Genomic DNA, 23,651 nt, shown 5'->3' with positions numbered 1-23,651 from the left:
TGATGCCCTTGGTGGTGGCTCTCAGGGCAAGTTGGTCTCCTGGAGGTGCTGTTCATGATAGCAACCAGGGAAAGGAGAACTCCTTCAGCAGAGCAGCAGCTGCATAGCACAAAGCAGGAGCACTGCCCTGCAGACGTTCATTAACATTCAAAAAACAAATATTGACTCAATCATGTTTGTGAGCTTTTCTTTTTACCTTCTCCAAACATCCCAGCTGTACAGCAGAGCATGTGTGAATACCTGAGAAAAATTATCTCTAGCCACAACTAGACCCCTAGATAAGATGTATGCTGATGTTACTCAATGTTGGAAAGCTTGCATCACCATCCAGCAAAGGAACTGAAACAATGGAGTGCATGGGGCAGAAATAGCTGGTCAGAGTAAGCAGAGGCATCTGGACTCCCCACTCTGCCATTGGACTGCCTGAGGACTATCCTTCCAGGTGAAAGTTGTCTGTGATGGGAAACAGCCCTGGTCCACACACACTAAACACCATGTTGGCTGCACCTGCAGGACAGAACATATGGTGAGCATTGAGCAATCTGCAGAACATCGCTTCAGCTACATGGGGGAAAAAAAAAAAGGAAGAAATAATAGAAAATTTTCCAGTATCACCTGTGTTTGAGAGTATCATGCTGTGTCCAGTCACTGGGAGTGAATTCAACAAATACATAGCATTTATAAATTATTTATCCCAGTCACCAGTGTTTTTGCAGCACCAGGCAACTTTCTATTGTGCTACTAGTCTATTACCTAAATCTAGAAGTAACAGTTCATCTCATTGGAGGTTCCAAATTTTAAAAATCCATACTCTGGGAGTCTATACTTGACTCATTTAAAAATGCATATAAAAATACACCACATCAGCACACTGCTGGAGAGACCTGCCCCTAAAGGGAAAGTCTTTCAGCATTGACAGACATTCCGGCATGCCCTGAGAGCTCTCCAGTCAGGCTGTACAGTAAAATCATAAAAAGCAGGGCTGGAATGGACCTTGGGAGTTTGCCCACTGCACTGCCTTGCCCATGGGCGGGATTATCTCCAAAGCCATCCCTGACAGGGGTTTGCCCAACCTGTTCACAAAACTTCTAATAATGGGAAATTCCAGGCGATCTATTACCGGGCTTATCTTCACCATCAGAAATACCTAAACTGAAACTTGTGTGTAACTTCATCAGATCACTCTACGTCCTGTCTTCTGCAGACATGGTAAAGTCTTTGATACATCCCCCATTGCAGTGTGAGGCTGTGATCCCTCCAGATTTCTCTTCTATGGACTAAATAAGATTAGCAGTAGCATTTTTGGGTGATCCTGAGGGACATTCTCATGTAGAGACATAAGGGATAAGGAAGTTCATTTCCAACAAGCTCATTTAGAAATAAAAATAAAAATTTGCTGTAGAGGAGGAAAAAAGTCCAGTTTTGGCCACTCAGAAGAAATGTTGCATCCAGGAGCTTTTAATAACACTGATTGTTAACTGCTCATGTATATTCTGCACAAACAGGAACAAATAAAATGGAAGCTTCAAAAATAAAAAAAAAGGCAGTTCTTTGTCACCTTTTGACCTTTCATAGAGGAGTTGTGAAGTTAAAGGAGTCAAATCCAATGGGAATATTCTCCCAGGAGACTGAAAAATCCTTTGAGAACAATACAGAAATCATGTAACACAGAATCATAGAATCATTTGGCTTGGAAGGAAATTTTAAAGATTATCTGGTCCAACCCCCTGCAATGAGCAGAGATACCTTCCACTAAACCGGGTTGCTCAAAGCCTCATCCAAGCTGGCTTTGAACACTTCCAGAGATGGGGCATCCACGAATGACATACTGACTATTATCAGCAATGGAGTGTTCTGACAGGCAACTTGGACATATACTTGGTGTGGCAAGAACTAGAGGAAGGACAGGTAACATAATGTTGTTGAGGGAAAGCGAGAGATCTCTGCAATGTGGACTTTAGTATTAGTAACAATAAGAGCTGTCTGGTGGGCTGCTTTTGAGGTAGGATTGAGAAATTCAGGTAAAAAGAAAATAAGGAAAAAACAATTAAAAAAAAACAGGTTAATTTTTTTTTCTCCTATAATACAAAGGATTATACAGCTCCCAGACACACAGCACATCAGCCTGGTTCTCAATAAGAGGGGATTCCCTTGAAAGAAATGGATGAAAACTTCATTGATCCTCTGTCTAAAAATTATACTAACACCACATAAAGACAAAAATAGAAGTAACTTGACTATAGGTGCAAAGACATGGGTCTCTCTTGCAATATTGACCTGGCAGCAGCCCCATTCACTGAGTCACTGAACTTCCCTTGACTTCGGTGTGTGTTTTCCAGAACTAAGGGCAGCTGGCATTGACAGGAGCTGTTAAGACCCTGTGAGTTGGCCCTGCCAACCCTATCCCAAGTGCACCTCATGTCTCAGATGTTTCTGTTCCCAGCACTGATGACCTGATCCCAGGAGGGAAAGGATCCCATATACTGCATTTACTGCATCCCAGGGGCCCCCACCCAGTTATGCTCCTCTGGCAACTCAGAGGCTCCAGACTCAATTTGCCAAATGCACTGGCCTTGGGATGCCATGCTGGACTTGAGATGCCAAACTTGGAATGCCATGCAGGTCTACATATTTGGAGAAAGGTGGGAGTCCCCAGCAGGATGAGAGGGTGAGTTGGCCGCTCTCCTACATGCACTGTGAATGAAACAATGGCAGAGTCTGCCACAGTGCCCACATCAGCCTCTTTGGAGACACAGTTTTGGCCAAAAGTCCCTGGCACAGCCTGCAAACCCTGCCTGGAGCAGATGAAACCACGAGCAGACTGTTTGTGGATCAGTGCCCTCCTTCCCACACAGACATATGCTGGAGGTAAAAAACAAGCTGCTTCTCTCCAAGTTCTTGTACAGGCCCCAGCTCTCTTGCGACTGAACTGTCATATGAAAGCCAAGATCTTAAGGGTGATCATTGCTATCCCCTCACCAGAATGGCTTTATTTCAAGTGCAGCAGGCACGTATTTTGCAAAGGGTTGTTGGGTGAGTGCTACTGAGCTGGGGAACAGGGTGAATGGAAAAAGCAAGAGATGTGGAAGATGAGTTATACAGATGGAAGGAGGTCCTAGGAGAGAAAACATGCAGAAAAGAGGAAAAATATCCAAAGAGAGCTCACAGAACCTGGTAGAGCCCTGCAGCAGGGACTCCTCTGCATAGGGAAAGCAATGACATCTCTGTGGAGTGATCATGACCTCACCCATTTCTTCAGGGATTCACAGTCCCATGCCTTGGCAGGACAAAAATACTTTCATTGATTGAAATTTTTTTTCTGTATTGTGTAACAGCTGGGTATGTTGAGTAACGGGATTTTTACTGCCCTATAGTTCCTTCCAGTCAACACTTCTTTCTCCCAAAAAGAAATATCAGTAAGAAAATCTGTCTAACAAGTTGTCTTTAATCCTGACTTCATCCCTACCACAATAGAACTGGAGCAGTGTGTGAACACAAGGCACGGGGAGCACTGGAAGGAGTGCAGAGGTAAAAAGAAATGGGCCCATTGTTGGCCCTTCTCCAGGTCTGTAGGCGTCTTACAACTGGAGACTTGCATTTGACAAACCTTTCTGACATGCAAGAAACCATGGCCTTGCCCAGCACTATGCTGTATTTGGGTACTTACACAGCATCTATGTCAAGTCAAACACTGTCTTTAATTCCTAGGAGTAGCATTATCCCTGGATAAGAGCAACAAATGAAGCACAGAGGGACTAAATATCACTGTAAGGGACTGAATGTAGCTCATAATTAAGCACTTTAATACAAAATTACCACTTTCCCCATCAAACTGTCTTTTCTCTCCTGGATTTCTTGCAGAAGTGCTTTAAATCCTCTCCAAGTTCTTGCCCAGCCCCATGACTGAAGAAAACCCTGGAGAAATGGTAACTGAGCAGCTCCTCCAGCCAGCCTGACCTCAGTCCTTCTCCAGGCCAGCTCATCTGCTTCTGGAGGGGTTGCCAGCTGGCGAGCACCAGGCTCTCTCACACGAGCTGGCACTGCCCAAGGGGTGATTCAGCCTGCTGAGGAGCTCACAGCAAGGATAAACAGCTCTGGGGCTGAAGAAAATGAAATAGTTGGATATTAATGGGAAAGGAATTGCAGGAGAAAAGTCTTGCAGCTCTAATGTACATCTGTGAAGCCTCAGATGTTCTGCAGAGACTGTTGCAAACACTGGGTTATAATAATGTTACTGTGGGGATAAAGACCAGATAAAACAGAAGAGCATAGAGCAGAAAAAAGTCCTGCTCCATTACTTGTTTGTGTCTGAGTGGTTCTCAGAGCAAGGTAGAATGGTATAATACTGCTGAAACGTACATGGGCAAAAAAAAAGCCCTCTTGCAGGCAGGAGTGTGGGGCACATAGGTGGGGGAAGAGTGGGGTCAATCCCCCATCACAGGGCTCTGACACCAGCAGCCTGTTTTTGCAATGCTTCCAACATCTCCTAGGTGGCTTTGCTTGGCATTTCTGAGATTGTAGACTTGGCAAACGTTAAGGTCTTTTCTAACTTGAGAAGCTTTGAGAAATCGATGGGAGCTTTCCCCCTCCTCTTAGCTACAGAAAGCTCAGTAGTTTGCTCTGTGACATTACAAGTGAGTTGGGGGACAGGGGAGATCTGTTTTTAACAGAGAACATTGCACCACTGAATCATCTGTGCTGTTCACATGTGTAGGTGCATCTGTTCCAGTGTCCATCCAGCCCGGGAGAAGCAGATGTAAGGGAGCGAAGGGGAGAAAAGGGGCTGAATTTACAACCTCAGAAACAGATTTTTCTGGGCCATGCAGTGGCATCCTAACATAGTGCGTTTCTACATCCTCCCCCTTGCTATAATTAATTTTTAATCATTTAAGCAAGTTCCCACATATCCTGTAAATCTCTTTTCTCAAATTTTGCTTTTAATGAAACCCTTGCTTGCTTTCAAAAGAAAGCTGGTTTAGGGTGTGTCGGAGTTTGTTCATAATGCATTTTGTTCACAGTAAACAGCAGTTCCTTTTATTCCCATCCAGGGATGGTATTCAGACATCTGCACTCCACAAAAAATAGTGACTCTGGATTTACTGCTGAGTTACAATGAAGTCACTGGCTAAGTTTGCTTTTATCCCAGTGGTGCAGGTTTTAGCCCTTGAAATGCATTAGCTCCTCATTCTGAATTGTATCCTCCCTCCAGTCTCCTTCTTAGTCCAAGTAAGCTGAGAACTGCATCCAATAAATGATTTTATTTAAAGAGGTCTATCGCAAAAGCACTCTGCCATGTCAGCACCAGTACCTTTTTACCTCTTTCTGAATGGCATCTGCTAAAAGTTAACAAGGGGAATGCTCACTCCCCTGTCCTCTGTCATGGCTGTGCCCTGCACCCTGGAGGCTCATCACCTGCCTCAAATCAGTCCATCCATCCCCATCTCAGCTTTGCAGCAGAAACCCACACAAAATATTTTTCTTGTTGTTGCTTCTTGGCACAGGCTTTTGTATTTATTTCAGGCCAGGATAGTGGAGTGAAGCACTGCAAAATCTGAGTCTCAAATTCTTCTTTCCAAAAATTAACCACATCAAAACTCTGGAGGCAGTCTCTTAGCTGATCTTTTTTCATGAACAACAGCAAAAGATTTAATTAATATTAAAGACAAACTTGAACTTTACTGCAATGCTAAACCAGAACTCCCCAGTTCCGTATTTTGCTGGAGCTCTGGCCTTGTTTTTATTTTAATTTAGAAAAAAATTAAATTTCCCAGCCATGATCACATTTCAAGTCTATAGATCATGTCTGTGAAATACTAACTTCTCCCTGTCCTTCTTTCTGTGCATGATTTGTATTCTCTTCCACTGGTGTCTTGTACTTTGCTTAGAAAACCTTGATGGAGGGCTTGAATCACCCAAATAAGGTCTTTTAGTGGCCCCTTCCCAGCCTAGCAAAACTGCAGCAGCCATGACTCTTCCCTGCATAGACAGTTAAACTGGTGTAAAGTTGACTCTCATCAACCTCTGCCTGACGGGGTTCAGCAGAGGGATGATGAGAACGATACCAATGTTAGTCATGCACCCAGTGCTCCTCTTTTGCAAATCTCAACGTGTTCAGCAGAGGCAGATAAGTACAGTTATATCCAGCATGCTGAGAGGGGAAATTAAGGCAGAAAAGCCAAAGGTCCTATTTTCCCAAGGGCTTCAGCCACCCAGGTTTCTCTGTTGAAGTGAACTCGCCCAATGTAACACCAGCAGTGAACAAGTGGTGAAGTCCCTACAAGCTACCCCAGCCTTTGAGAATGAGGGTGGAGGGTGTTTCACCGCAACAACAGAAATCTCTTCTGAAATAGAATGCAAAAATCCTACTTCTTTGTTGTGATTTTTAGAATTTCATCCTGGAATTTCTTGCCATGGGCTTCCCGCCAGTGTAACCCATCCAGACAAGGTTTCAGTGGAAGGGAGAGGGTTTCTCAGAGGGGTAATGGCCATCTGGCTACAAACCAACAGTAAAGCAAAGAGTAAAACCCACCACCTCCCCCACTTCACTCCCACCACTCCAAACCACGCTATCCATAAGTCATGGGCCAAATTTCTTATCCTCACACTCAGAAATATGTGCCAATGAAGCCTCACGACATCTGACTTGGATCGCTGGTGAAGCCTGGAGTTGCAATGGGCAGATGAAATACTGTCTTATCTGTCTGAAGCAAACAAGCAGGAGCACAAACACAGAATGATTAGATCAAACCACTTGATAGGCACAGGAGGTGCTTCATCCCTTGTCTGGGCTACAGGACCAGGGGACATTGGTTACTGCATTTCTCATTGGTATTTCTCATATTCAAATTTATATAACTACCCAGTGCCCACAGAGGTCCATATAGATCTGAGCTTGCCCAAGGGCTGACTGGATTTCAGCCTATTCCTTTCTCCATGTCCTTCTTCCCTTTCTTTCTTCTTCCTCATCTCCAGCATTAGTCTCTTCAGTCTCAGCCACTACCATCTACCCTTCTTTATCATCTCCTTCTGTCCCCTGCTCTAAGAGAACCAAGTGGAGCCCAAGGTGCTAGAAATAAAGCTTGTTACCTCCCACCTACAGACAGCAGAAGGTATTTCTACATTTGGAATTGTGCAAACTGGTTCTGGGGTAGAGGAAGAGACACAAATATGTGAAAGACCAGCAGAGACTGTTCCTGCAAGTAGAAGTGTGGGTTGTTTGAATTTTTATATACCATTACTCACATGCTAATCTTCTCCGGGAGTTTGTGACATCCCCTTTTGCTCCTGCAGTTCTCCTAATTTCTCTTTAATATTCTGTTTCCATTAATCTTTTTGTTCTCTGCTCCATGTTCTGAGTAAGCTGGTGTTCATTTTATTACCCTCTTCTATCATATAACTTCCAGCATGGTCTTTCCCCCTGGTAGCAGGGGCATGCAGAAGGGAGGAAAACATCAAGGAGCAGTGTGAGCTGCACACCAGGGTTTAGAGGCAGAACCGAAACTATCTTGGCCTGTTGTCCCATCCCATAGAGCTGCTCTTGCGCTGCCCAGCATCTCATACCCTGTACTCCAAAATGGTATTTTCTGACTCTTTCCCTAGAAGAGGGTCTGGAATGGGACCTGTATGGCTGCATCCCCGCTGAAAGCACAACCTCAACTCTCACCTGCAAACAAGCTACTCAAATCCAAAGTGTCTGTCTCAGGGCTGTTATTCTGAGTATGATAAAATGAAGTAGAAATAAGTTATCTGACATGTGAGCTGCAGACAGAAGGTAATCTGCTGAGTCCACCCTGCCAGGACGTCAGAGGTGCTGAACTTCTTGCTCTAGGGGCAAGTTCTTTGACTCATCCTTTCTCTGCTTCCTCAATCCTGTTCTGGAAGTGGCCCAACACTTGGGACTTCTATAATCTGTACACACTTTGCCATTTTTCCACCTCACATCCCAGACTCTGGGCTCAGAAACAGGACATAGCTGTTTCCTTGAGCCCTTCTCTATTCCAAGACCTCCCACATCCTTTTCCTCTAATACAGCCCCTAGCAAGAATTGCAATATGGTCACAGCTCTGTGCTCCTCGCCAGAAATTTTTGCCAAAAATGACAAAAAACCCCAACCAAACCACAATATTTGATAAGTCTAATTTATTTAAAACCCTGAGAAGCTTGACTGAAATATTTCCACTATTTATTCCAGCATACTTCTGGAGGCCTCTTCCAGCATACTTCTGGAAGCCTCTTCCTCTTCTCTCTCTTGGACTATGTTGCTTGCCATAAGCAAGGAAATAGAGATGGTACTGCTGTCCCATGGCACGGGCAGTCCAGCACAACCATCCATGTGTATAATTCTGTCCTCCTCAAGCTGGGAGGACACAACAATCCCAAACTCCCATGTTGCTTCTACTGGGGCTTGCCTGGGAATTTTAAAGCTTCCAACTGATGACTTGAAGGCTCTGATCTCCATGAAGCTGGAAGGGAACTGGGAAGAGATTCCCAGAGGGGACTTTGGACGCAGTTCAGCTCAAGCATGAATCACTATTGCTAGAGTGCAGCCAAGGCTTTGCATCTGAGACAGCAGTAGGTCGTATTTGCAACCAGTTTGCAAAAGTGGCTCTGTAGCTTTAGTCTGCCTTGTACTAGAGACAGTTCAGTTCCACTGGCAGCTCCTGTCAGCTGCTTTCAGAGCCCTGCTTTCTGTGTGTATAAAATCAATCTCTCAGCTGGTTCTGCAGGTAAGAGGGTTTTATAGTCCTGGGAGGGAATGAGGCTTAGCTGTTCCTCTCCTGCTTGGCTCCACATAGCCTGTGGGACTTGCTGTGCCACCAGCTGTACCACACTGATGCTGGCATTTGGGTCTTTAAAAAGTTATCAGCCATAAGGGAACTCTGGCTAAGCCTCTACAAAATGTAAGAAGGTTTTTTGAGGCACCTGTAACTGGTCCACGTGGCTGCATGCTAAATAATGAACTGAAACAGTCCAAGAGCACTGTCCCAGTGGTGGCACAGTGTGGGCAGAGCCTGCCAGGTAACCGTTTGGTTTGATTGCATTTATTGCCTTTTAAATAGAACAGAGGATCCCACTGAACTGTCCCATCCAGCCTCACAATCACCATCCACTGCAACAACTCACCACTGTGATAAAACCTCAGATGCCCAGCTCTCTGGACACAACTGTAAAGGCATGGGGACATTCCTCTAGACCCCTACAAGTGAGTGGCATTGAACCACCACTACAGGAGCAGGGGCTCTCTCCAGAGGTGCATGAGAGTCTGTGTCCAATTAGCGGAAGATCCCCCTGAAGTGTAGATAAGGGGGATTGGTTTTAGCAGACCTGTCTGTTAATGGGGATTTCAAAACCTTGTCCCCTGCACTTGGTGTGAATCAAATTTCTAACAGCTTTATAAATACGTCACCAATGGGAGGCCTTTAGAGTAAGCATATTGCAGTTTTCTGACATTTTCATTTCTCTATCTTGACATTTGTGAAGGGCATAAGAGGCCTAAAAAAAGAAACAGCTGCTCCCGGGGCACCATATGTTTTCAATTCCATCCTGCACTGGTGTAATAGATGGTCTTATTATAAATATGCAGCAGTTTTCCAGACGAGCCTCTCCCTCTCACTTAAAATGACCTGGTACAACTGTACAGAGGGGAGATGGCTGGAAAAGAGAAGGATCACAGGCAGGAAGAGTCCTGGGAGCTTTTAGGCACCCATTTAGAAGGTGCTGATGAACTACATTAATTTTCAAGTTACCAGCCCAGGGCCCTGATGCTGCAAATATTTAAAGAAAATCCACTTGACTGAGGTGAGTGGTTGCACAGCAATGCTTGGCAGAAGTTTCCAGCCTCCGTACACCATTTCCCCCACTCCTCCATCCTTCCTGCTGCTTTTTCTGAGGTGTTCTCCTGAATTCTTAAAATCTTTCTGTAGATGATCATTTCTGTGCAAGGCAGCGTGTGGGCTGAGCAATTGCTCTCAGCAACTGTTATGTATCAGGTGATTTTCATATGGCTCTCTCTGCAAGGGACCAAGGCTCTTGTGAGACTTTGTTCTTCTTTTAAATAGCCAAACAATCCCTAACAGAATTAATATAATATAATAAAATGTAATGTAATATAGTAAAATGCCCTCATTGGTTAGAACAACTGAGGTCTATAAACCAATGTAGCCGTAGCAAGCTACAGAGTCATTCTGGCATTTAAGAGGTTACTGGGTTCCTGTCTATCATCAGGCTGTCTGGACATCAATATTATGATATTTACCTGATATATTCCTGTTTGCAGTTATTTATACAATGGTCCAATTTTAACTGTTGGGATTTTATGTTCTGCATGTCTATTCTGGGCTGATTCTACATGTGTAGGGTTAATTTCAGCCAGAATGGCTGAAAGTAGAAAAATACATTTGTAGTGGCTGTTTCTTAGAAGAAAACAAATGTACTCATGTTTTGGAGTGGTGAATTCAGTTTGACAATGAGAATGACTTGTACCTCAGAATGTGCCGTTGGCCTCGTGCGTGGAAAACCACCCTCACTGCATTGTCCAAATTGTGTCCCTCGAATTGCAGCTCGCACATGCGAAGGAGAGATGTGCTGGAGCACAGCCAGATTCCTACAGGATTTCTTTGCATTGTCCAAGCTGCTGCTGCAGTTACAGCCTGAGTGGTCTCAGGCCAGCTCCGGACCCCAGACCTGGAAGAGGGAGGACCAGTTTCACTCCAGTGTAGTCAGATGAAGCAAGGGAGAGGTTGAAGAAAGATAGAAAAGGAGTCTTTAACTTGATGGACCTTTGCCGTGAGTACAGCTACAAAAATCACAGTGGGTTTTCTCTTTCCAGAAGAAGTTTTTTGGAGGGTAAGTGCTTGGTCAGTTATGTCACTGGGTAAAGTTCCCTGAGTGTGGCAATTTGCTTCTGAGTGTGTATAGCCTGGAGCTGGACACCTCATACATACTCAAAACCCTGCAGTGCAAACCTTGATATTTTCTCTTACATTATGACCAGCTCTGACTCATGCAGCAGAATTCACACTGTAAGCAAACTAGCTGAGAGACTAGTAGACAGAAAAAGTTGTGGTGGAGAAGAGGGAAGAGCAAGGGCAAGGGCAAGGAAAATTTGCGCAAGTGAAATAGCTGATATGAAATCGCTTAGGGGGAGGAGGTGGAAAAGTGGGATGCAGATGAGCCAAATACACCTGTATGGTGATGAGCAAGTCTCTGGAACACAGATCCTCAACATGTAACGTTCATTACATTTTAAGATCAGAAGAGACTAGTTCTGTGGCTTCGGTTACCTGCTTAGTACTTGCTTCTCAGCTAGCGCCTGCTGCAGGTCTAGAATCTGTGCTTAACCTAGAGGATATCCTGTTTTGAAATATTAATATTGGCTTCAAAGAAGCTAGTAAGGTATGGATTTTTCATCAGAAGCCTCAGTAAGAAATTTCAGTGACTGATATATGTCAAAATTGACATATCATTCATGATTTACTTCAAATACAGATTTCCCCAACTACACTTTTCAGCATAGGATCTGGTTATGCCTATGTCTATATCTATGTCTATGAGGGTACAAAACTTCTATGCTGTCAAATTATTCCTCCTTATGTAGACTCTTATAAACAGTGACAAAAGTCTCTCCTTGTGCTCAAATAGATCAACGTCTTTGAATGACGTCACATGCCCGTCAGTGAAGGGCATGTGTTCCAGACCTTCATGGTCTAATAAGCACAGCGGTAGTGGATCAAAGGTTGGACTTGATGATCTCAGAGGTCCCTTCCAACCCGGCTGATTCTACGATTCTATGATATTTACCCAGATTGTCCCACTATCTTTATTTCTTACCTCTTCCACTGCTTTTGTGTCACCTGGAAATGTTATCAGCAATTAATCTGATTTTTTTTTCAAACCAGTGACAAAAATGTCCCTGAGGATTGGACTAGTGGAAGACATCTGCAAGATTTCTTTAGGAAATAGCCTGTTCAACAATTAGTCTCCAGTTATCTTCCATTATCTTTTGAGACTTTGCTGGGTTTTATCCTTTTAATGCGTATCTTATGGGTTTTCTATCACAGTAGCTTCTTTTTCAGGAATGTAAGGGGAATCAAATATTTTATGGAATTAGAAGTATATGCTGTACTTATGCAGTTACCCTTATCCGTCACCTTAGGAAATTCCTAAATATCACACTGGTACTGTTGGCCTGTCTTTCATAAATAATTGATTGACATAATTTGTATTAAACTGCTTTAATTTCTCACAGTAAAGTGCTATGACTGTAGTCCTCTGTTTCCCTCCAGTCAAGGTCAGGGCAACTGACTCAGTTTTAATCAGGTCATTCTCTTTGCCCCTTTCAGAGTTAAATAAAGATAAATAGAGTATTTCAGGAACTTTATCACTCCAAAGAGCTCAAAAAATTACAATTGCATATGCTATAATAGAAAATAAAGCAGTAGAATATTATTCATCCAGCATAATTGTGTGAGTTAATTTTCTGCATAAGTTATTATCTAAACAAACATATTTCTTAAAGGGTGCCTTAGCTTTTTAGCATAGCAACCGTGTTTCCAGTTTTGTCAGTGTATTATCTTTTCACCTGTTTAAATACCTTTGATGACAGTTTGTGTGTGGTGTCATTCAGTCCAGGTGAAAACTAAGCATCCCTTGAGAAATTTAAGAAATAACAGCATGGATCATGCAAAAAAAAAAAGTACCTGTGATGGATAAACAGGACTAGCCCAACCTAGTAGCAATTACCAAAAACAAACAAGAGGAACATCTTTCAAAATGGGGAGTGTGCCAGTTTAAACAAACCTCCATCAAGGTCTACTGGAAGTTCTGCAACCAGTAACTCCAGTGTGCTTTGGTCTTGGCACTGAAAGGAGGAAATATCATCACAAGGATTAACTTTTCCTGAACAGTGAATACAGTATGCAGGACTGATATATGCTTGCTTTCCAGCACCAAGCCTTGCATGGTGGCATCCCCCACTTGCAGTTACTTGCACTGAAGACTTGTTAACAATTCTCTACATGGCTGCTTCTGCTTTCTTGGTGCTCATCTTTGAACATCACTCAACACCATAAGAATAGTTTTTCAAATGAGTCCAACCCAGCAAACCTTTGACTTGACCAGCTCATGTGTAAGACAACTGTGTGAATACAGAGTAGAATACACTTTATCCCATTGCGTAAATAATCTATAGTTAGTTGATGTTTACTCCATCATCATGGGCAGGCAAATATTTTGCTGACGTAGCCTATGATGTCTTTACAAAATTGGGGTTTGCAATATCACTGTCAAGTTCCCTTTCGGGGAGGTACTTCTCACTTGCTGCTGAACTGTAGGCTAACACGAGATGCATCTTGTGTTAGATGTAAACTCAAAAGAGCTTACACTCTGAACAGAGAAAAAGGCAGGAAAGGAAAAAAAACACCACATGTTCAGGTGAAACAAATTTCTTGAGGACAACCAGCAATTAAGGGATGGAGTTGGCAAAAAATGAATGTTGTTGATCCTCACTTTTAAGCTAAGAGACTTTGAGGTCCTTTGAGGACCAGTCCTTGACTGCAGGATAAGGCCTGTGGACCTAATCTACTGAATTTAAATGGTCCTGAATTGCATGTTAACTATTAAGCATCATTGTTTCAGAAACAATGGATACCTCTTGACTGGGAGGGAGTTCCCAAGCATGTTCCACATGTCAAGTGGCAAGAACTGTAACTGGAGTAATTTCTTACTTTCTTCAGTGGCAAAGAGTAGTCAGTTGTGCCAGTCACCACTAATAAATTACTCTGTGCTTCCCTTGTCACCAGACATGCTCACACACACACACATTTCTAATATCGAAGTCTGGGTTGCATTTATTAGCAAGTGCTGATGTGTTAAGTACCACACCTCCTTCTTGGGTCTATGCGTAATTTTTTCCTTACCCTGTGAAGAACCAGGACATAACCAATCTTGACTCCCTTTTCTCTACTAATGCCTTCAGGCAGAAGCTTTTATGCCTGCAAAACTGGAAGCATCAGCACAAAACTGCCTAGGATTAGTCCCTTTGCCTTTTATGGCAAAACAAACAGGTCTTCTTGAGGTCATATTCAAAATGACTGTGAAAAATGTGATGGGGGAAAGTTTTGGCCGCTTGCCAGTAGCTGTTCACATGTCTTTGTTCCTGTTGATGAAAACCATACCGATTGCAAGGCTGACATCCTCATGGACTCGCTGCGTGTGCACACAGGAACCGTGCAGTTACAAGCCAAGCAGATTTTGCACAGAGCTTCTCACCAGCACTCTCCTGGGGGAGGGAAGGTGGCACTGGTGGCTCTGCCCCTTGCTCAGATCACTTTGCCACCACATCTGGAATACCTACTGAGTCCCTCTGTCACAGCTGCTCAGTTTTCCCTCACCCAGTTTACCACAGATCCCCAATATTTGAAAGTGTAGCTCAGATTTCTAATGCATTAACAAAACATGGTGATGCAATATTAGTTTGGTGGGATGTAATTAACAGATGTTAATTAGAAATTTGTTATTGAGGTATTCTGCTGGCTCGCAATTCATTCCTCTGGATTGAAAGAGCCTGTCTCTCTGCTTTGTGTAGCTCTTTTTGATCTTCTTTCTGTGACTCTGATAATGGTCCCTCCCCCCCTTAGGAAGAAAAATCCTTTTATCCTCTTTTCTTCCTCTGGGTGTTTGGCTCTGTTCTCCAGCTTCACAAGGATAGGGGGGATAAAGCTAAAAGATCCCTCCAAAAATAGTTCTGGTGATTAGGACTCTTCCTGCCCTTGGAGAGCTTGAGTGTATTATCTTCTGCCTAGCTCTATCTTCACTCCTGCATTGTGCAAGGATGGACAAAGCTCAGGGAGCTTGGGAGTGAGGTTAAGGTTAGCTAGAGTGAAAGATGTCTCTTCCCTGTGCCAGAGATAGATGCTGCTGTGAAGTCAATGGGAAATTTTACCAGCAGCAAATAAAGAGCCACATTCAAATGTCCCTCTGACTCGGGCAGTGTTGGAAAGCAGTCTGTTCCCAATCTTTGCTGCCAGATGCAGAGGGGTGGAGGATGCCTGCAGTGGGGTGGCAGTCTTTGCCCTCCCCTTAAGACCTTCTCGCTCTCCTCTAGCATTGGTCTCCTCACAGGGAGCAGAGATCAGAGGAGCTGCTTGCCTGTCTCCTTTCCTAAGTAAGGGAGTGGGGGTGGATGCAAAGACCATTCTTTGGAGTGGTGTCTGGCTCTCACCTGCTTAGAGCTAGCCTCTGTGTCCTTGCTTGTGTTTTATCTCCTAAAGGCAATTTCCAAAACCGTGCCAAAGGAAGGCAGTTCTCAGAACAACTTCAGCCCAGTGGAGACACAAGGACAAGCCGTGTCCTGCCATGGGGCTCCCCTGTGAAGGCAGAGGCAGGGTGAGGACAACCCTTACCTTGAGCCTTTGTAGATTTCCATGAAGCTGGAAGGCCAATGAGCAATCCAAATTGCTCAGCAGGGCCATCAAGGTTGGAAGGAAATCCCTCAAAAGAGAAGGAAACCTCCCAAAAGAGAAGGAACCCCCCAAAAGAGAAACCTGACATGTCCGTGGGCATTACACAGAGCCAAATTATTCATCAGAAATGTGTAAGCAAAATTTAGGTGTTTTTCTCAGCAGAAGCTCAGCAGCTGGGAGGTCCTGGAAAAGTGCTTTCTGATGGGTAAGCACTTCTAAGCAAGCCTTCAGTGATGTTGGGGGAGAGGCTGAGAGCTGCCATGGTGTTTCAGGATCTGGGTCTGCAGGCAAAGAAATGAGCACTTGGGGATTTTTTTTTTAATTTCAGCTTCTAGATCTGAAGCATGGGGACCAGAGCTCACATCTGTGAATGTCAGGGGAAAAAAAGCTCTGTGCTGTGTAAGCAGTGTGCTAGCTAGAGCAAAAAAAAGTAGTGCACTGAGAGTTTGATGTGATCAAATAAAAACAGCCACTCAGACTGCGAATGAGGTAAAATAATTAAAAATTTGAACAAAGCTCTTTCCAACTCCCTCCTGTTCTTTTCCCTTAGGCATTTGATACATTGCTTCATCTTACCCCGGGAAACTATACTTAATTTGAACCTGGATTCAAATCACCTGAGCCCTGGTCGAAAAGTAAATGCAAAATCAAATCAATTTCATGTAAAGCTGAGTACAGCCAGCTACTGGGAATTACAGCCACTGCCAGCAATTATCACAGTTGTGATGGTTATTTCCAGAGACACTTGATTTTTTGTTTTTGCAGGCTCCACTTCTTAACACACGAACTCAAAAATTACCTTTTACGCTTCACCACTGAAATGTTATTAATTTGCTAAAAAAGATTAAAGAATCAATCAATATCTCAGAAGTTTAAAACTTGCCAAAGAGCCTTAATTTACATTCAAAATATTTCTATGTGAAAGGTGCCTCCAGTGTAATAGAAATTTTCAGAATTCTCTTGGAGGCTTCCTCTCACTGTCTCCAGATAACACAAGTCAGTTCTCTCTTTCACTTCTGTAGTCATGCCCTCTTTTGGATGATGAGGTCTGAGTCAGAAACTCTTCCTGCACTGATGACATGGCTTTGCTGACTGGCTTGGTACTCACTTGGAAGGTTTTGCAAACCACCTCTGAAATCCATACCAGTCCACTCTCTTTTAACTTTCTGAGGCCCCTCTTCAGCAAAAATTTGCCCTTCAGAGAAGTCTTTATGGCTGAAGAGACTCCTTAAAGAGTCCACAACACAGTGCTGGTAGAGGAAAGGCAAATTGTGCATTTAATGTGCTCACAGCCACTCACCTGTCTGAGAAGGGATGTCTAGGAATTTGGGACCGGCGGCTTAGAAGGGCTCTGAGCAGCTCCGAGGAGAAGCCAGCTACCTCCCTTTCATCAAATTTCTATTTGCGTATTAATGAAGATACTTTGCACTGAAACCATAATATTTAATACAACATTTCAGACTTATGAAACATATGAGGCTGAGAATCAGGGAAGAGAAGCAACAACTTTGGAACTGGGTGACCTGGCCTATGTCAGGACAAGTAAACAGCTGAGCTGATGAGCCGGTGAACAACCTCATAGCTGTCTGCTCATGCAAGGTTCAGGAAAAAACCCAAAACCCAACCCCCAAAAAACTATAACTAAAACAAACAACCAACTACACCTCCCCCCAATGCTAAATATGAGAATTTGAGCCTTTGCAGTGATCAAGATCAGGTTAAAGAATCTGTGGTCCAAGAAAGAGTTTGATGTACCAGCTCACATATTTGTGCTGAATATTTCAGCTATCTCTAACTGCAATTATACATTTGCCATTCTAAATATACTTTTTCGAGTGAATGGCAATGAAACAATGTTACCAGCTTGCTTGGGAGGGGGCTGTGCTTTGGTTTACAGTGGGGTTGTAGCTACAGACAACTGTTAACATCCAGCTACATTATTCAGGTACCTTTCTGAGTTAGGCATCTTCGTAACAAATGGCATCCTGAGCTTTCTTAACTGGGAATACTGTCTTGAAAATAAGTGCTTGTGATTTTATTCAAATTACTTACTGCAACACCACAAAATTTGGCCCAAGATGTTTATGAATTGGGGTGGATCCAGGACTACAGAGGTCAGGAAGAGTTCAAGTTCATACATAATGTATGGCATGTTTTAATAAGGCTTATTTCATACTTCAGTTTGTCTGCCTGCCTTTTCATGAAGCTGTAAAGCCACAGGCATCACTGTTTAAAATTAAAAAAGCACGGCTAAACCCCTCACCCTCTACACTTTTAAAGTCAGGTCTGTTTTCCAGGTCACTCCATGAAGCCCCATCACAGCTGCACAAGGCGGTTGCCCTGTGCAGCGCAGGAACTTCTGCCCTCCCAGCTAATTATCCAGCTCTTTGTTTCAGCTCTTCTGTTTACTCAGGGCATGTCAACCGTGGGAAATTCCTGCCTTTGCTGGGAAGTTGCTAATGGTGAAGCAAAAACTTTTTTACATAGATTAGGCCTTTAAAGGTGGTTACTTATATCTACTAATATGGATGGACACTTTCTGCTATACATCGCTTTGCTCTCTTTCCCAGCTATTAAGGAATGCAGCATCATGAGAGCCAGTTCTGCAAGATGCTGAACCTTTGGCTGTCATCCAGCAAAAACTTAAATATAGGGATAGTCCCATTGACTTCAGCTGGTTGGAATGAGCCCTTAGGCCCAGATCCTCAGAGGCATCTGGGCAACTGGCTCCTGAGGTCTGAACTCAGGGTCTGTTTGCACGTGTGATATATTTGGTGCTTGAGACAGGGGCTGTTTAATCAAACAGCTCTTCCCTTTGGCTGTACTCTTTTTGCAAGATGTAGATTCACAGTTTTCATAGTCACAATTGGGGACTACAGAATTGGATGTATTGATTCGAGTTTCTCACTCACAGGAGAAAAAAATCCTAAAATACTACTTATAAATGCATCAAGCAGTATTCTGAGCATGAGTCTGTGTTCTGGCAGAAGCTCCAGCTTTACTGCTCTTTTCCCATGTACAAGGTAGCTATCATAATGCTATTTTATGAAGTGAGAGAATGAGTTCTGGAGCACCTAGATAGCTCACCAAAGATCATACAATGGGTCAGCAGTTATGCCAGAAAGGGAAAAATCAGATTTCCTAAGCCATTAGACAGCACAGCTCCTCCTGTGGGTGAGAAGAAGGGGATAAGACCTGGCCCATTTTCCAGCCTGGCAGCGCCCATAGCTGGTGGATGAGAATATGTTTGGTCCCCTGGTTGCAGGCACAGTGCAGGTGCCAGTCTCAAACAGTTTGTGCAGGCACACTTTTCTGCAGTAATTAAAACTAAATTTGAGGACAGGAATGCTTTTAAATTCCTAGATCTAGGTCCCTGCTCTGATTTTATCATGAAATCATATCAAGGGGAGAATCCTCCTTCTCTCTCCATTTATTTTCACCAAAGGAAACCTGTTTTCAGGCTGCAGTGGAGAAATATGCTGTGGTCAGGCTCAGACCCTGCAGACTAGGACTCCAGCACGTGTCATGGCTTACATCACAGAGCAGCTTAAGCATGGCCTTCCTCTGACATCTGTTCAGAAAGGAAATATTACAGCAGAGTGAGTGTCTGGCTGTGCTGTTGGATTCAGTTCTGGGTAAACACAGAGGCTGTGGTAGATGAGCACGTATTTGTTTTACTTCCTTAAGAAGCAACTGCATGACAAATATATGTAGCTACATCAATATACCAGAAGTATGCCAAATTCAAACACTTTGAATTTCTTTTACACCAATTACACAATTTCTTTTACACTAGAGAATATTCCAGTCTTGCTTGACAGAAGGCACTTCCAGCATGCAGCAGTGGGTGCCTGTACAAATATCAGAGAGAGATTATAGATTAGTACCTAAACATGCTTATGACATTTTATCAGGGGGGGTTTAGACTGGATTTTAGGAAAAGGTTCTTCACCCAGAGTGTGGTCAGGCACTGGGATGGGATCCCCAGGGAAGAAGTCATGGCATCAAGCCTGACAGAGTTCAAGAAGTGTTTCGACAATACTGTCAGACACGTAGTGTGATTTTTGGGGTTGTCCTGTGAAAGGCCAGGAGTTGATCCTTATGGGTACCTTCCAACTCAAGATATTCTATGATTCTATGACATATAGGATGGCTTCTCAGTTCTCTACTGTAGGGCTGTTATTTCCAATCTTGATATCAAGCCTCCCATTCTTATTGCTGAGGTCTAGGATTCCATTGCTTCTAAAACCCTTTGCAGTGCCCCAGGGCATCCTCATCTCACCTCTAGCTACTGTTTTAAAAGGGCATGGGTGTCCCTTAATTACATCTGACAGCCTTGAGGGGTATCCCAGGCAGGTCTACTTACCTGTGTGTGGATGATTTTCTACCTCCCTTCAGGTTCGTGTTGTGTTTGCTGTGCTTACAGATCCAGTAATTGTACATCCCTCACAAACCTGCTGTTTTCACTCCACACAGCTTTTTCAACATCTGCTTGGCCAGCAAACACACTTTGGGGCCAGATTCAACATAACTGGGCCTTATGCTCAAAGATGAGAAGGGGATAGAAAATGGAAATCGTTCTTCCTCTGTCTTTGCAGTTGTGACAGCAAAGGAAGTAAAAATGTTAAGCCTTCAGAAGGGAGATCTTCAGGCAATTCATTGGGTACCAAGAGCCTTCCGGAAACACTTTTTCTTCTGAGGTGTCTTACTGATGCCAAACTGCTGGTTCCTTAGAAGGTGACAGATGAAGAGCAGAAAGACAGAGACAAACTTCTCACCCTGGAAAGTGACCATAGGGTGGCTCAAGGCATGCTGCAGCGGGAGGAGAGGAAGAATAGGGACACAGCCCCACTCCCGCCACACTTGCTGGAGCCAGCTAGTATGTTCTTTGGCCTCCTGATTCAGCTGCCTCCCAATGCCACCCTGTGGGATGAGATGCTCAGAAGCAGCATCTCTTTGCCCTCCTGTCCTCAGCAGGCATCTGCCAGGCCTCAGTGAAGTCCACGGTACCAGTGACTTGGCCACCAACTGCTCAGAGGGGAGTGAAGTGGGTACAAGTCTTCATTTCCCCCATGAACTTGGAAAACGGAGCTGTGCTGACAGGTCCTCTGAGCAAGCACACAGCAACATTTTCAGCCCAGCCCCAGCAAATTAAACATAGCCCTTGCCAGAAGTTGCTTCTGCCACGGTTCCTGAGACATGAATACTGCTGGAGATGTTTTATGCAGTAAATAAAGCCTGATGGATAGGATAACTGTCTACCAAATCACCAGGACAAAAACCCGAGGAGAAGAAAAACTGTTTAAGCTGGAGATAACATTAGTCCAACAACAAGTGGATATAAACTGGCAGTGAGTTTAATCTGTTCACCAGTTTAGGAGGAGTCTTTCAGCAGGAGCAGGACACTGCAGTTGCTTAAAAACAGATGCTCACGGGGGTATGGTACACAGTACTTGATGTTTTGGCTGTAGAAAGGAACCAGGCTTGCTGACCAAGCAGTCCCTAGCAGTCTGTATTTCTGAAGCTTTCATGTCAAGGAGGCAGCTCAAGATACTCAACATGCATCTTTAAAGTATTGGATTGCATTAGGTAGCGGCTTCCCATCCAACACTGGGTTGTATGACCAGAGTGAGACCTTACACTGCCAGAGACAATGAACACTAAACTCCCCAGAGCCCAAAGTTCAGCCAACTCTCCTCTACCAGACCATATGATTTAATGACACTTCCCCATTTCTGCTTTCTGATGCTGAAAGATTAGTGCAGCATTGACACTGCCTTGTTTTAATGTATTGCACAGAAGTTCCTAATGATGATTCAACAAATACTAACACCAAACATTCCTTGCTTAGAAGAGCTGAGCCCTTCCAGCTGGGCGTCATGTTTGTTAAAAGCTACGAATGTTTTAAATACCTCCCTAAGCAAAACCCAGCATCATTTAGGCTTCAATTAAAGAGAAAATAAAAAAGATTAAATGCTACACGACAGTGTTTTCATACCTTTATTTTATAAGTTGCTGCTTCCCAACCACCCATCCTATGTTTGCTTGCTCCTGACAGCCTCATAGAGAAGAGGGTGTGGGACTAGGACAGGGAGAGACCAGAGGCTGATTAATGACGACTTTCTGAAATTTATGCTGGTTAGAGAGAAGTGAAATTACAACCAGAAATGGCTGTTAAGTGTCAGCATAACACTTCAGGCAACACTGGACTGATTCTTCATGGCTTTCATTTACTGAGCCAGCCTCAAACGAACACCATCAGCAGGCAGGAAGGAGCAGAACAGCATAAGGAACATTTCCTCTTGTAGCTTCTGAATACTTAATTTGCTCAGAGTCTAAATCCTGTTCACTCACACTGTAAGCTTTAATGCATTCCCTTTTATTTCCTTATATGTCTGCAAAATCTCCTCTGCAGGATGCTGGATGCATGGCCAGTTGTGCTAACAGCATATCCAAAATTTGTAGCAGGCACTTGATTTTGGCTCTTCCCCTTCTGATAGCCCTGAGGTGAAAACCTGACTGTGCCCTTTGTGTAAACTTCCTGGAGGAATGCAGCAGCAGCACAGATGAAGGAAGTACTGAAATTTTGAGGAAAGGATGTTATGAACTTCCCTCTGTGCCAGTCCTTGAATAGCTCGGCAATCTCTGAAATCCCCTCTCACAAACTGATGCTTCTTGAAAGGGGTCAGCGCTCAATGCCAAAACCCAGCCTGTTTGTTCCTTCCACTCTGAAGAAATTCTCCGAGGCAACTCAAGCACAGAGGGTTCATCTGAGCAAGGCTGCACTTCCATGAAAACCCTAAGCATCAGCATGAGAAAACACTCAGTTTTGGTTTCAGTCATACACACTACTGTTCATTGGTGGCTATTTTGACGTTAAAGAATGATTTTCCCCTCATGGTAGTGCAGAGCTGACTACCCCCATATGCAGATCCCTTATTCCAGGAGAAGTACCTTAACTGACTTACAAAAGAGCAAGGTTCTCCTCTCTGGAGCCAGAGTGTATCTCCACCTACCACAATGTCCATTAAACAGGCTAGGGAAGGGTCTGGGCATTCAGACTAGCTAATGGGTATAGTCTTTATCTATGTTACCAGAGTGGGCTATCAGCTTCCGAAGCAAGGCTTATTGGGAATAGTGAGAAGGCTGAAATGCTGAAATTGCCTGTGCATGGAGGGGCAATACATTAGCACTGGGCTTAGGATGCAGGTTGGGACCACTCTGTAGGACCAGTCTCATCCTTGCCTCCACAACCCTCAGTGCAGGTGGAGAATGTAGGCTGTTTGCCTTGGTCCATCCCAGCAGGGTCCCAGCTTACTGGGCATGTGACACCCTCCCACATGCTTGTCACCCAACGAAGAGGCAAAACAGGTGAACATGCTGTGCTTTCACTGCAGCCGCATTTCACAGGCTGAGCAGTGCTTGGGAAAAGGCTATTTATGTGGTGAAGGGAAGGGCGGAGGCTGTGGTGAAGAAGCCCCACTCCCACATCAGACCTGGTGAGATGCCAGCAATGATGTGACACAACTTTCCAGCAAGGTCCAATTGCAAAGTTGCATCACTTTCATACCAATTTTCCAGCACAATACTCCTCATAAAACATTCACATGGATTGGATTTCTACCAGGTCTTCAACGTTTTGAAAACACAAGGCGCTGTTTAGGCACAGCTGTCTTGGTGTGAGCCCTTGGGCAGCCTGAGGACTTGTGAGAATTTTGCAAGCTTGAGTTATTCTTCTGCTTTTTCTATGGTCCTGCCAGCCTCTACAGATTTTTGGTGAACTTCAAGAAGGCTGTGACTGAAGCTGCATGGGCAAGACCTGTTTGGACCATAATGGATAAGGCTCTAAACGGGAATGAGGAGAGCTGGGGAAGGCTAAACCAAACCCTTCATGTAACTTATGCATTTCTCTGCTGAAATCTCTTAGGACAGGATTCTCAAAAAACACTTGGTGACCCAAGGACACATGTCCCTCTGAAACAGGGGTAGCTCTGCTCTGTAACTTTCAAGAGCATTTACAAATCCCACTCTCCACATCCTTAAGTGTCTGCTTTGTATGTTATAAACTATGGGGTAACTGTATGCATTTCTGTTCAATACCTACAAGAGGCTATTAGAACCACTGGATATTGCTGCATTCTAAATACTGTCAAAAAATTAAATCCCAGCCTTGTCTCTGCTATGCTGTTT

At 43.9% G+C, this 23,651-nt stretch overlaps 1 protein-coding gene across 5 annotated transcripts in view; it reads right to left on the bottom strand.

Moving 5' to 3' along the window:
• Window positions 1-9,896: 9,896 nt before the first annotated feature.
• The window catches only part of FAM76B (family with sequence similarity 76 member B), a 60,326-nt gene continuing 46,571 nt past the window's right edge, over window positions 9,897-23,651 (bottom strand). For 4 of the 5 annotated variants that reach the window (XM_017815978.1, XM_017815983.1, XM_017815981.1 and 1 more), the window contains one exon: window positions 19,229-19,312. In XM_017815978.1, the coding sequence (XP_017671467.1) occupies window positions 19,235-19,312 (78 nt within the window). In that variant the 3' untranslated portion in view covers window positions 19,229-19,234. Of the gene's footprint in view, window positions 10,011-10,482; window positions 10,684-19,228; window positions 19,313-23,651 lie in introns of those variants that run through there. The other variant, XR_001875003.1, reaches the window with a different exon arrangement.

Source organism: Lepidothrix coronata, unplaced genomic scaffold (assembly GCF_001604755.1).
Source record: "Lepidothrix coronata isolate B3197 unplaced genomic scaffold, Lepidothrix_coronata-1.0 Scaffold53, whole genome shotgun sequence".
In the NCBI taxonomy this organism is placed as follows: Eukaryota; Metazoa; Chordata; class Aves; order Passeriformes; family Pipridae; genus Lepidothrix; species Lepidothrix coronata.
This window is presented reverse-complemented; position numbering and strand designations above follow the sequence as displayed.